The 13,756-nt window shown below is 41.0% G+C and overlaps 1 protein-coding gene across 2 annotated transcripts in view; it reads left to right on the top strand.

The window, feature by feature from the left end:
- Window positions 1-966: 966 nt before the first annotated feature.
- spz4 (Spaetzle domain-containing protein 4) overlaps window positions 967-13,756 on the top strand; it is a 56,770-nt gene continuing 43,980 nt past the window's right edge. The window contains exon 1 of one of the 2 annotated variants that reach the window (XM_067155185.2): window positions 967-1,303. In XM_067155185.2, coding sequence (XP_067011286.2) covers window positions 1,277-1,303 — 27 coding nt within the window. In that variant the 5' untranslated portion in view covers window positions 967-1,276. The remainder of the gene's footprint in view (window positions 1,304-13,756) is intronic. The other variant, XM_067155192.2, reaches the window with a different exon arrangement.

Genomic DNA, 13,756 nt, shown 5'->3' with positions numbered 1-13,756 from the left:
ACAAATTGGGGCAAATATTCGTTTATAGGAAGGGGAGTTACAATACATTACTACATTAATTTAATAATTATATCGTACTTACAATTCAATACGGATCAGAACCATGAAGTTTATAACCTATGATTGGAATAACTTCCAAGGGAGATGTTCAATAAATTTCCAATTTCTTTGCAATCATTTAAGAAAAGGCTAGGAAAACAACAGATAGGAAATCTGCCACCTGGGCGACTGCCCCAAATGCAGATCAGTAGTGATTGATAGATTGATTGATTGATTGATTAATTGAGGATCAGATAAAGCTTCGCCTACTCTAATTCTCTGAGTTCTATTATTTAGAAATATAGCCACCCATTCAGTCACTCTTTTCTCTAGTCCAATTGCACTCATTTTTGCCATTTTTAACTTATTTTTACAGGTCCTCCTTTCCAGTTGTATCCCCCGACACTCCAGGAGTCGGTAGGGGTGGGATCTCTCGCTGAGTCGGAGGGAAAAACCAACCCTGGAGGGTTAACGGATTAAGAAAGAAAGAAAGATAATAATAATAATAATAATAATAATAATAATAATAATAATAATAATAATAATAATAATAATAATAATAATCGCATGGCCGAGCGAAAAATGTGTCTTCAGATGCCGATATGAAGTACCGGATGAAGTTTCTTTCAGCCTGCGATGTTGGGTTCCGGAGGCCACAGAGAGAGCGGCGCCAATAAATCTTAGTCGTGAGAATCACGTTCCCTCGAGGTCGACAGACATGTAGCGAGCAGCGGTAACGGTGGCAATCTTTGCTGCCTCTGTCTGCATTCGGAGGGTCTTGTAAACAAGTAAGAACGGTCGAAAGTTACAATACATTGTCACTCTAGGAAATTACTACGTAGGCAGGCCCTCGGGCGTTTGAGCATTCAGAAGGATGAAGCGAAAGTGGCGGTCGGCAACATTAGAGTATTAATACGAATGAGTCTGGTGTCCATAGCGGGACCATGGGAGACGAGTGGGGGTAGAGTGTGTCGTGACACACATCCCTACCTCGTTCAGCCCAGGCGGTAACGGTACACAAACCTCCCCCACCTCCAGCAGGAGTACGCGAGACTGACCTAGTTTCACAAGGTATACTTTTTATTACGGTAACGCGGAAAAGCTCGATCGTATGGGAATGAAAGGATTAGTGAGCAATCAGCAGCAGATCATGCTAGAACATGTCGCTCAATACTCTGTTAGAATCGCTCTAGAAAGACTCAGTGTTGTTTAGTTCTGTTAACCGATCCTGACTGGGATGTCATCAGGAGTGTGCTTTGCCCTGGTAAGTTCAAACTTCAATACCGTACGAATTATCGTATATACCAACACGTCTCAGGGTGCGCTAGCCACGAAGAGGGGTTCGTACGGCGCACGGAGCGAGCAGACGCAATGGAATTACTGTATATCCCTCTATTTAATATCAGCCGTCCTTGTAAATAATTCATTTTATCCATGTTCTACATCACGTTGTTACTCAAACGGTGTGAATAAATTTGAATACTAGTTCATGTGAAACAGTGCATAAAAATACCTGGCATACAGTTCTATTTCAAAGTGGCACGACATATTATCTTCCGAATGACTTGCCGCTGCTAGGGAACATTCTTGTTGTGTTACAGAAATCAGATTTATCGATTTGAAAGTAGACGTAATTTCCGTCATCCGAGATTCGTAGTTTTCGAGCGTTGTTCTGACTGTTCATTTCTGTTATCCTTCACTCTCTTGTCAGCTATCTTATTCTCCGAGGACTGCAGTGTTTCGTAATTTTTTTAAAACAAATATTTTGAGAACAAAGACCCAATTTCATTTAAATGAATTTTGAAGCTTTAAAAAAAGATTCATTTATTGACTGATTGGTTTTCTGGAACCTAGTATCAATCAATCAATGAATCAATCAATCAATCAATCAATCAATCAATCAATCAATCAATCAATCAATCAATCAATCAATCAATCAATCAATCAAGTAAAATAGTTATTAATATACTGAACACTCGCATAAAGGATTACATTGGCATCCAGGAAAGGTTTAGTTGGATACTACAGTACTTTGAAATTCTCCCAAATGTTATGAGATTGTAATTCAAATACACAACACTAAATATACTGTCAGAGGAGGCCCAAGGAATTGAAAGTGCTGTACCAACTGACAAGAGGCTGCCTGGCCGAGACGATGAAGACGTGCTCGTTCACTCGGAAGGACGCGGGTTCGATTCCATGTCAGGAAGTTGAAAATTTTAAGAAATGAGATTTCCCCTTCCAGAGGTGCACATGGCCCTGAGATTCACTTAGCCTACAACAAAAATGAGTACCAGGTTAATTTCTGGGAGTAAAGGCAGCCAGGCTTACAGCTAACCACTCTACCCTATCAAGTGCCAAGGTTATGAATAGTGGAAGCCTTTACCTTCCACCACTTTAAGGGCCTTCATTGCCTTTATGGAGATGACTTTGTTTTTTTCCTTTTATACCGACTGACTGAACAAGATGTAGTGAAGGCCTAATGCAAAGAGAATAAGAAAACAAGTGAGACAAGTGGCTCAACATCTACAGGGTCTTTCATATAAACCAAGACCAAAAGCACCGTGCACTATGGCCGCCGCGTGTATATTACCTTATAAGAGATGCTGGAAGTGCTGTACTTCCTGGGTTGTGCAGACATCGTATCTGGCTGACACGAGTGAGTTCTGGCACTGTAATGTTTCTTCTGATTTCATTCGTACTGATTTCTTTCAGTTCCTCCAATGTGTGAGAAATTGTTCAATACACTTTTTCTTTCAGTTTATTCCACAGGTAAATGCATTTACTGTCGTCTCAAAAAGAAAGGCTCAGTTATTCGCCTTGCACTAACAGCACACCAAACACCAACCTTCCTATCATAATGAGGCATTTCATAAATACCATTAGGATTTTCTGCACGCCAGTAGTGAGAGTTATGACTGTTCACATGATCATTTATATGAAACCAGGCCTCACAAGCTCTGGGTCGGATAAACGATCATACCACTCGCAATCAGGAGGTTTTAAACAATGTGTTTTATTGAGCACTGAGCCAGTAGTGCTTGCGAAGGTGCACTTCACCGTGTTAACAGCTGCGACGCTCCGTGCCTCCCAGACTGTACTACTTGTCTGTATCTCACAGAAGATCCACTTAGTTTTCTTCAGAAAGTGTTTTTGTCTTGGTGATAGCTCTCAACAGTCATAATTGTGAACCATTTTATTATAGTATTTATCTAATTTGAAACAATGAAGCAGTGTTTTCGAGATATGTAGACACATATTAGATCTCATCACACCAAAGAATACAGACTGCAGTGGGTTTGTTCATTGAGATCATTTATTATAAGGATGTTTTACTGATATCCAATTCAGAATCATGAGGAATTTCTGATACTGCATTGCTTTTAAACTATTTTCATTACTACAAGAATTCATATGAATAACAAACCACATGGTAAAGGAATCCACAGGGATCAGTTTTAGGTCTCATATTGTTCCCAATTTACATGAAACTTGGTTAAAAAATTGAACTGAATAGATTACACAATGGTTTTTTGCAGACAATAAAATATAACATTTAAAAGTAATGAAGAAAATACTAAAATAATTAAAATGCAGGATTATCTAGTTATGTTTAGGAATAGGCCTACATTACTAAAAGTAACATGATAATAACAAAGCCCTGCTTAAATTAGTTAATGAAGGACAAATGTACAGAACTAGAAATTAAAGTCTATGGATCCAATGATAGATAGCCTAATTATTAATACAATGTGGAAAACTTTCAGGAAGGGAAGTGCATCAGTTATGATAATAATAATACACCATATGCGTCACGAAAGATCTTTTACATGCCGACATTGTACAACATGAAGTGTCGAATGTACTTTTATCCCCCCTTCAAACATCCGACCACCTCTGCTGGGTTTGAACCCGCTATCTTGGGATCCAGAGGCCGACGATCTACCACTGATCCACAGAGTAGTTCTATGTAAGATGAAGTTATTATATACTAGAAATGTAGACATGATTTGGTCCTTGTTGCTATTCTGTGGAGTGGGGACTGATGAGTGAATGGGCGCACCTGCCAACCAACCGATGAGAGTAGTTTGAGTATGGGTTTCATTCGAAACAGTGATACAACCGAGTGTGTTCTGGAAGCCTGATCTGCTAGCCAAAAAACTGTTCAACAAGTGCAAAAATGACGTAAATATGATGATGAAAATCTCTACTGGTATTTACTGTGGTGACGTTTTATCTAAGACGTGTACGAAACCATTGAAATTCAAACGACATCTCGAAACCATGCATGGCTGTGCATCTGACAAGCCAACGGACTACTTCCGCAATCAACTTGCTGAAATTCATGAAACGGAAAAAAGTACTCATGGATGCAAAACATAGGGAACCACATTCCATTGGAGAGAAGCTTTGTCTGGAAAATACAAAGGCGGAATTACACACGTGAGGACTGTCGCCCCTTGTGCAAAGTAGACACGTTGTTGCGTCCACAACTCACAACATGCCCAGAGAACTGGATGACGAGCTGAAAGAAGCCAGGCTGCTGATAGGTTACCTGCAGCAAAACTGATGATAAATACTGTAGTTGGTGAAAAGTTCTCAAAACAATTGGGTGCTATGTCTTTGTCTGAAAACAAGAAGAGATGCATCATAGTACACAAGCAAAGCACATCAAGACTCAAATGAGAACAACAAGAAAAGGAACTGGAAGGCAGAAGCACACCAAGAAAACAGTAAAGCAGGATCTGGAAGGAAGAGGAGTGGAAAGGCACCAAGTTGAAAAGGAAGAAATGTACCTGGATAGACAAAGATGGCAACTAGAGACAGTTAAAGGATGATGATCTTTGTCTTTTTTAATTATGACTGTGTTTTCACTCGAATGTGTTTTAATGTTGGTCTTCACAGTAGCATAGAAGCACCGGGAGACGGAATCTCTCCACCTACTTATTATTCCGAGTGTGAACATTGCCTTAGCACATCCACCACTTATACTTCAAACACCTAACGCAAGGCTTATATACTGGAAGAAACATTCAATGTGGTATTTTAATATTTTAAAAATTGTGATTGTGTTTTCATTCTAATGTACTGTTTTACTTCAAGAATTTATTCCTAACAAGGATAAGTTGCCCCATTTAACTCCAGATGTACAAGGGCAAGTCAATAAGCATCTGCAACCAATTTTTATAATTCATTACAAAAAGAGTACACACTTTTTATTGATATCATTTTTCAACATACTCACCCTGCTTTTCAATGCACATGGTTGAGCATTCACAAGCTTTCTGATACCCTCTGCACAGCAAGCCACGTATGCACCGCTTCTTCATGCGGTTTGCCACATCGTCGACAGTCACTCGTCTGTTATTCAGGATCATATCATACTCTTGTTCAATATTGGCATTAGTTATGGCTGCAGATGGACGCCCAGATATTTTCTCGTCCTTCACGCTCGTGCGACCCCTTTTGAACTGTTCAGTTCACTGTTAAACACTTTACTGTGGTAAAACATTGTCCCCATATTGTGCTGAAAGTCCGCTCCTGGTACACGCTGACGCTGTTCTTCGTACAGAGAGTGGCGCAACTGATCTGATAATGGTGAAAGCTACCACAGACATACACAACGCCATAGAGCCAATACTTACTGACTTGCCTACGCAACAACAGCTCACATGTGCTCATAAGACATGCCAATTGGTGATTGTATTGAATGTAACATTATATTTTTACTAACTTGTGATTAAGGCTCAAGATGACCTGAATAACAGGGTCAAAACTAGTCTCGACATTTAATACAGATTTATTTATTTATTTCGTGACAGAGTGTTGAAAAAACTTAAAATATAAATAAGGTATTATATACAAATAAAACAAAGTACATTTGATGTCACAAAACATGTTTCACACAAAGTCTGCCCAGAAATTCCCTCTTCAGTGGCTTGAGTCGCAGAGCAGGACAGGTGTTGGGTAGTTTGTTGCTTCCCGCAATCACAGAAGGTTATCCTTCACTCCTCAAACGATTCACTGTCTCCAGGTACCATCCAATCAGAAAGATGCTCACCACATATCACAATGTGCTGTTCTTGCTGGTTTATCCAGAGCCTTGGAGACATTGAGGAATCTTTTCCTGGACTTCAGTCTTCTGGGTGGAGGTCGATGTCCAAATAACGGGTGGTTGCTTGTGAGATCCACCTTCGACCTCTCTTGCCTTGCAAACACTTCTCGCCGAATGTCTGGAGGAGAAATACCAGCCAAGCAGTAGAGTTTGTCAGTTACTATTCTACATGTTTCATTAAGGGCTGCATCCATCTGCTTCGTATGGACTGAACTGAACCAGACAGGACATGCATACTCAGCTGCAGAGAAACTCAGAGCAAGAGCTGAGGTTCTTAACAAAGTTGGGTGGGCTTCCCATTTGCTTGAGCCAAGTTTACGGAGGATGTTATTTCAGGCTGAGACTTTCTGTCCAGAGTTAACACAGTGTTTCTTGTATGTTAAGGTCCGGTCTAAAGTGACACCCAGGTACCTTGGTGTAAAACAATGCTCCAGTTGCTTACCCTCCCACGTCACACACAGCTGTCTAGTAGCTTCTCTATTTCGAAGACGAAATGCACACACCTGGGTCTTAGTCGGGTTTTGCAGTAGCCGGTTCTTCTGATAGTACGCTCAAAGTTCCTAAGTGCATTTGAGAGCTGCATTTTAGTGGTTTGAAAATCATCTCACTGGACCGCTAAAGCCAGGTCATTGGCATAAATGAAGCTTCTTGTAAGCAAGGCCTTGGCTGATCATTCGTGTAGATGTTAAAGAGGAGTGGCGAGAGGACACTGCCCTGGGGAAGTCCATTCCGTTGATCCCTCCACCTACTGTACTTTCCTTGAAACTCAACAAAGAACCGGCGATTCTGCAGGGGAGTTTCAACAATCTTCGTGAAACCATAGTCTCTAGTGAAGTTATAGAGCTTGGTGATCAAAGTTCTATGATGCACTGTGTTGTACACTACTGTAAGGTCCACGAATACCACTCCTGTGATTTTACGTCTTTCAAACCGATCCTCTATGTGCTGTGTTAAATTGAGCACTTGTGAAGTGCGGTTTCTTCCGGATCTAAAGCCCACTTCTTCTGTACGAAGATGTTGATCTACTTTAGATGTGAGGCACTCAAGTACGATCCTCTCACATATCTTATATAGGTGACAAAGTAATGATATTTGCCTATAGTTCCTTTTGCTATTTGTTTTACGTCGCACCAACACAGATAGGTCTTATGGCGACGATGGGATAGGAAAGGCCTAGGAATAGGAAGGAAGCAGCCATGGCCTTAATTAACGTACAGCCCCATCATTTGCCTGGTGTGAAAATGGGAAACCATGGAAAACCATCTTCAGGGCTGCCGACAGTGGGGTTCAAACCCACTATCTCCCAAATACTGGATACTGGCCACACTTAAGCAACTGCCTGTAGCTCTTAGGATCTAATGGATCCTTACCTGGTTTCAAAATAGCCATCACTCGAGACTTCCTCCATACCTTAGGTATCTGTTTACTCTGCAGGCAATTGTTTAGAAAATCAACAACCCACTTCCTTGCTCTGGAACCAAAATGTTTTATTTGTTCCACTCTCATATCATCCAGACCTGTAGCCTTGCCATTTTTGGATTTGTTTATGGATTTCTCTAGTTCCTCTAAAGTGATATTATTAGTGAGGTCGCTAGACTCCTTACTATTTGGTGTTCTATTTTAACTCTATTTTTCCATTGAGCAAAAGTTGATGAGCAATGGCATCTGGAGACAAATTGACATGTACAGGGGCTTCTGGGAAGTCATTATTAAGCCTCTTTAAGAGTCGCCAGGCTTTCTGACTACTTTTAGACATGTCCAGCTCTTCAAGGGTAGATATCCAACGATTTCGTTTATCTTCCACTAACATTGTTGTCAGCTCTAGACCTTTCTGCACAATCTGTTCACCAAAGGGATTTATCTTGAATAGATCAATGTATTCAGCCAGCAGAGCTGAGACCAGGAACATAATTCATTCGAGCACCTCTGAGAACTGACTGTCTGGAGCCCTTGTTCACTGCATCTACAAACAGGTCGTATTAGATACAGCATCTTCCAGATGTGCAGTGAACTTGTTCCAGTCTGCTTTCTTAAAATTATATCGCCTGCGGAAAGGTACGCTCATGGGACGTACGTGACACATGATGGGTCTGTGCTGTGTGTGTGGTATTGGGGTGCCGATGTTCTTTACACACCGCTGAGCAATTCCTTCGCTAACAAAGATTAGATCAGGGTTATAACCTCGTTGCCAACGTCCGCTGTTTAACATCGTGTAACAGTAACATCTGGTGGGTCTCAGCCCATTCCAGCACAGCCTCTCCATCTTCATTCTCATGTTCATATCCCCAGACGTTGCTTTGGCTGTTAAAGTCCACCAATTACAATGTGGACGGCTTGATTGTCGAAATTCCTTAGTTTCTGGAAATGGAATGCAGAATTTGGTGGTTTATATATAGAGGAAACAGTGCAATGATTTAACTCAACTGTAAGGAGTTCTGCGTCAGCACAGTCAGATATATCAGTCGATAGGACTGCTATACCAGGTTTGACAAATATTGCACTTCCATGCTGTTAACTTGGTCTCTCTACCACTAAACGCATGCCAGAAATTCTTGGCCTGCTCTGATTATTGTCTCGATGGGTGTCTTGTACACAAAGAACATCACAGCCATAAATACTGCAACAGTTCTTCTTTTACAAGGGACATTCCTTCGATGTATATAAACATAATCGACAACTGTGGTCCTGAAAAGGACCTTTTAAGAATCATCTTTCAACACTTCTGGAATGAAAGAATTAGCCGGTAGTTATGTGCACTCTGTACCGTTTCCAGGGAGCACCGTCAGTCACAGTCTGTTTAATCAAAATTAACTGCACAATTAATTCTGTGGCTGCACACATGGAGGTTTCTTCTGTGCTCCCCATTTAATACAGATAATTAGACTTTATTTAACTGGTATTGAACAGGTGGACCTTCCTTCCCTTTCTTTTTTATCAACAAATGTCCGATAACCATCGTAGGAGTGCACACAACGACACGTGCTTGTAATCCAGAAAAAACAACGTAAATGCACCGAGGTCCTGATAGTGTACCAAGACAGCATCTAGAATAGAACCCAGAGGGACCTAGAAGAAGAGGGATCATGCAGTGGAAGCAGAGCCTGTGATGGTTGGGGAGTCCTGGAAGACAGTAGCACTCACGCGTGCCGTAGGCCTCACCGAGGAGTGACAAGTCTGCGGTGGCCAAATGTTTGCTTGGTTTGTGTGTTTGTATTTAAGCCAATATAGAAAGCTCAGCAGAGTGTGTATTGAAGCTGGTGGAAGCTGGATGAAATGCATCAGAATTAGTGGTGCTGCAAGTGAAAGTAGAGCCTGGTACCTGCAATGGTTGGGTTCACAGGGAAAAGAGCCAGAAAGGGGTGGTTCATACCGAGTGAGATGTTTGACTGTTGCACCATTTACGCTCATCACTTGGTAAATAGCACACTGGGGCAAAACGCTGGCAACCAGGAATGAGTTAGCTGGAAAATTTATAATGTCCAACAACGGACCAACTATATTCGTATTATAAATTTACTCATTCAGGACAAATATTTCAAGTTCCCTACGGAAATCAGCATCTGTAACATACCACTTAGTCGAGCAGCTCATCTCCTTTCTTCCAAGTCTTCCTAGCCCAAACTTTGCAACATTTTTATAACGCTACTCTTTTGTCGGAAATCACCCAGAACAAATCGACCTGCTTTTCTTTGGATTTCTCTATTTCTTGAATCAAGTAATCCTGCTGAGGGTCCCATACACTGAAACCATAATGTAGTTGGGGGTCTTACCAGATACTTATATGCCCTCTCCTTTACATCCTTACTACAACCCCTAAATACCCTCATAACCATGTGACCGAGCTTGATAGCTACAGTCGCTTAAGTGTGGCCAATATCCAGTATTCGGGAGATAGTGGGTTCAAACCCCACTGTCGGCAGCCCTGAAGATGGTTTTCCATGGTTTCCCATTTTCACACCAGGCTAATGCTGGGGCTAAACCTTAATTAAGGCCACAGCTGCTTTCTTCCCATTCCTAGACTTTTCCTGTCCCATTGTCGCCATAAGACCTGTCTGTGTCAGTGCGACATAAAGCAACTTGCATAACCATGTGCAGAGATCTGTACCCTTTATTTACAGTCATATTTATGTGATTACCACAATGAAGATCTTTCCATATATTAACACCTAGATACTTACAATGATCCCCATAAGGAACTTTCACCCCACCAACGCAGTAATTAAAACTGAGAGGACTTTTCCTATTTGTGAAACTGACAACCTGACTTTTAACCCCATTTATCATCATACCATTGCCTGCTGTCCATCTCACGACATTTATATTGGTATGAACTGAATTTATGTGTTGGATATATAAATCCACTGTGCCCGTTAACCTGCATCTCATTCAGAAGACATGCCTCCATATTTCCTGTCCATATACCTTTAGTATGAATTTAGTTAGAGATTTTGTTGTGACGAATTCGCCTCTTAATTATTACAGGGTCAGATAAAGCTTTGCTTACTCAAATACTCTGAGATCTATTTTCCAGAAATATAGCAACCCATTCAGTCACTCTTTTGTCTAGTCCAATTGCACTCATTTTTGCCAGTAGTCTCCCATGATCCACCCTATCAAATGCTTTAGACAGGTCAATCGCGATACAGTCCATTTGACCTCCAGAATCCAAGATATCTGCTATATCTTGCTGGAATCCTACAAGTTGAGCTTCAGTGGAATAACCTTTCCTAAAACCGAACTGCCTTCTATGGAACCAGTTATTAATTTCACAAACATGTCTAATATAATCAGAAAGAATGCCTTCCCAAAGCTTACATACAATGCATGTCAAACTTACTGGCCTGTAATTTTCAGCTTTATGTCTATCACCCTTTCCTTTATACACAGGGGCTACAATAGCAACTCTCCATTCATCTGGTATAGCTCCTCCGACCAAACTATAATCAAATAAGTACTTCAGATATGGTACTATATCCCAACCCATTGTCTTTAGTATATCCCCAGAAATCTGATCAATTCCAGCCACTTTTCTAGTTTTCAACTTTTGTATCTTATTGCAAATGTCATTGTTATCATACATAAATTTTAATACTTCTTTAGCCTTAGTCTCCTCCTCTATCTCGATATTATCCTTGTAACCAACAATCTTTACATACTGCTGACTGAATACTTCTGCCTTTTGAAGATCCTCACATACACACTCCTCTTGTTCATTAATTATTCCTGGAATGTCCTTCTTGGAACCTGTTTCTGCCTTAAAATACCTATACATACCCTTCCATTTTTCACTAAAATTTGTATGACTGCCAATTATGCTTGGCATCATGTTATCCTTAGCTGCCTTCTTTGCTAGATTCAATTTTCTAGTAAGTTCCTTCAATTTCTCCTTACTTCCACAGCCATTTCTAACTCTATTTCTTTCCAGTCTGCACCTCCTTCTTATTCTCTTTATTTCTCTATTATAATAAGGTGGGTCTTTACCATTCCTTACCACCCTTAATGGTACAAACCTGTTTTTGCATTCCTCAACAATTTCTTTAAACCCATCCCAGAGTCTGTTTACATTTTTATTTACCGTTTTCCACCGATCATAGTTACTTTTTAGAAACTGCCTCATGCCTGCTTTATCAGCCATATGGTACTGCCTTATAATCCTACTTGTAAGACCTTCCTTTCTATCACATTTATTTTTAACTACGACAAAAACAGATTCATGATCACTAATACCATCTATTACTTCAGTTTCCCTATAGAGCTCAACTGGTTTTATCAGCACCACATCCAGGATATTTTTCCCTCTGGTTGGTTCCATCACTTTCTGAATCAGCTGTCCTTCCCATATTAACTTATTTGCCATTTGTTGGTCATGCTTCCTATCGTTTGCATTACCTTCCCAATTGACATCTGGTAAATTCAGATCTCCGCTACAATCACATTTCTTTCCTTGTCGTTTCCTACATAGCTGATTATCTTATCAAATAATTCTGAATCCGTGTCAATGCTACCCTTTCCCGGTCTGTAAACTCCAAATATATCAAGTTGCCTATTATCTTTAGATATGAGCCTTACACCTAGAATTTCATGTGTCTCTTCTTTAACTTTTTCGTAGCTTACAAATTCTTCTTTCACCAGAATGAATACTTCCCCTCCCACCATTCCTATCCTACCTCTACAATACACACTCCAGTTCCATGAGAATATTTCTGCATCCATTATCTCGTTTCTCAGCCATGATTCAACTCCTATTACATTATCTGGTAAATATATGTCTATTAAATTACTCAATTATATTCCTTTCTTTACAATACTTCTACAGTTCAACACTAACAATTTTATGTTATCCCTACTTGATTCCCAGTTCCCTGTTCCCTTATCACCACTCCCTAGGCCACCCCGTTTCCCTGAATGTACCTCCCTATTACCCTTCCTGCGGTTTAAGTGAAGGCCATCTGAGCGCATATCCCTATCTCCTACCCACCCATTAGGATCAAGAAATGTCACTCCCAGTTTCCCACATACCCACTCCATAGTCTCATTTAAATCCCCAATCACCCTCCAGTCAGTATCCCTCCTGCACAGTATTCCACTGATAACAATCTCCGCTTTCTTAAACTTCATCCGTGCTGCATTTACCAGATCCCACACATCTCCAACTATGTTGGTACTTATATCAGCTTGCCTTACGTTGTTGGTACCAACGTGAAACACTACCACCTTCTCCTTCCCCTCCTCCCTCTCTTCTACTTTCCTCAACATCTGCCTCAACCTAATTCCTGGATAACATTCTACCCTGGTTCCCTTTCCTCCACACACTTTCCCCACGTGTCTAACGATGGAATCCCCTATGACTAGAGCCTCAACCCTACCCAACTCATTTGATGTCAGCCCTATCTTTCCTGATAGTTGCAGAAGCTACTTCCTCCTCCCTTTTCTCCTTCCCATGACCCTGTTCCACCTGTCTTTTCCTATCCTCTACTCTACATTTCCCTTTCTTACCTTTTCCCTTCCTCCTACTTCCACACATCTCAGCAACAGTTCCCTGTCCCTCATCTTCCCTCTGTTGTTCTACCTGGAGTGACTCGTACCGATTTCGCACAGACACCTGTCGTGAATTCTGATCCTGAATAGAGCCCTTAGCCTGCAATCTCCTTCCCCTTAGAACATTAGACCACCTGTCTTCTACAACTCCTCCCTTTCCTTCCCCTCCCTCTTGTACACCTACTGTAACCTGTACATTGTTTGAGGGAGGCCTATCTTCCTTCCTGTCTTCTGTGAGAATCCTAATTATCTCCCTCAAACTTTCCAACTCCTCCCTCATACCCCTCAATGCCTCGCCACACCCACAGTTCGTATACTCGCGTTCCTTAGCCACTCTTTACGGAAAAAATAAAATTAAAAATAAAGTTAGTTTTTTGCAAAAAATAAATGAACGGAGGGATATATTGTCTGAGATAGTACTCAGAGATCACACAGTAAGGTAATTAATATACGACTACACTACAATACCAAACCAAACCAAACCCCATGGCACTACAGCCCTTGAAGGACCTTGGCCTACCAAGCGACTGCTGCTTAGCCCGAAGGCCTGCAGATTATGAGGTG

Source organism: Anabrus simplex, chromosome 1, assembly GCF_040414725.1.
Source record: "Anabrus simplex isolate iqAnaSimp1 chromosome 1, ASM4041472v1, whole genome shotgun sequence".
In the NCBI taxonomy this organism is placed as follows: domain Eukaryota; kingdom Metazoa; phylum Arthropoda; class Insecta; order Orthoptera; family Tettigoniidae; genus Anabrus; species Anabrus simplex.
Note: the sequence above shows the minus strand (reverse complement) of the source record. Positions and strands in the feature narration are given on the sequence as shown.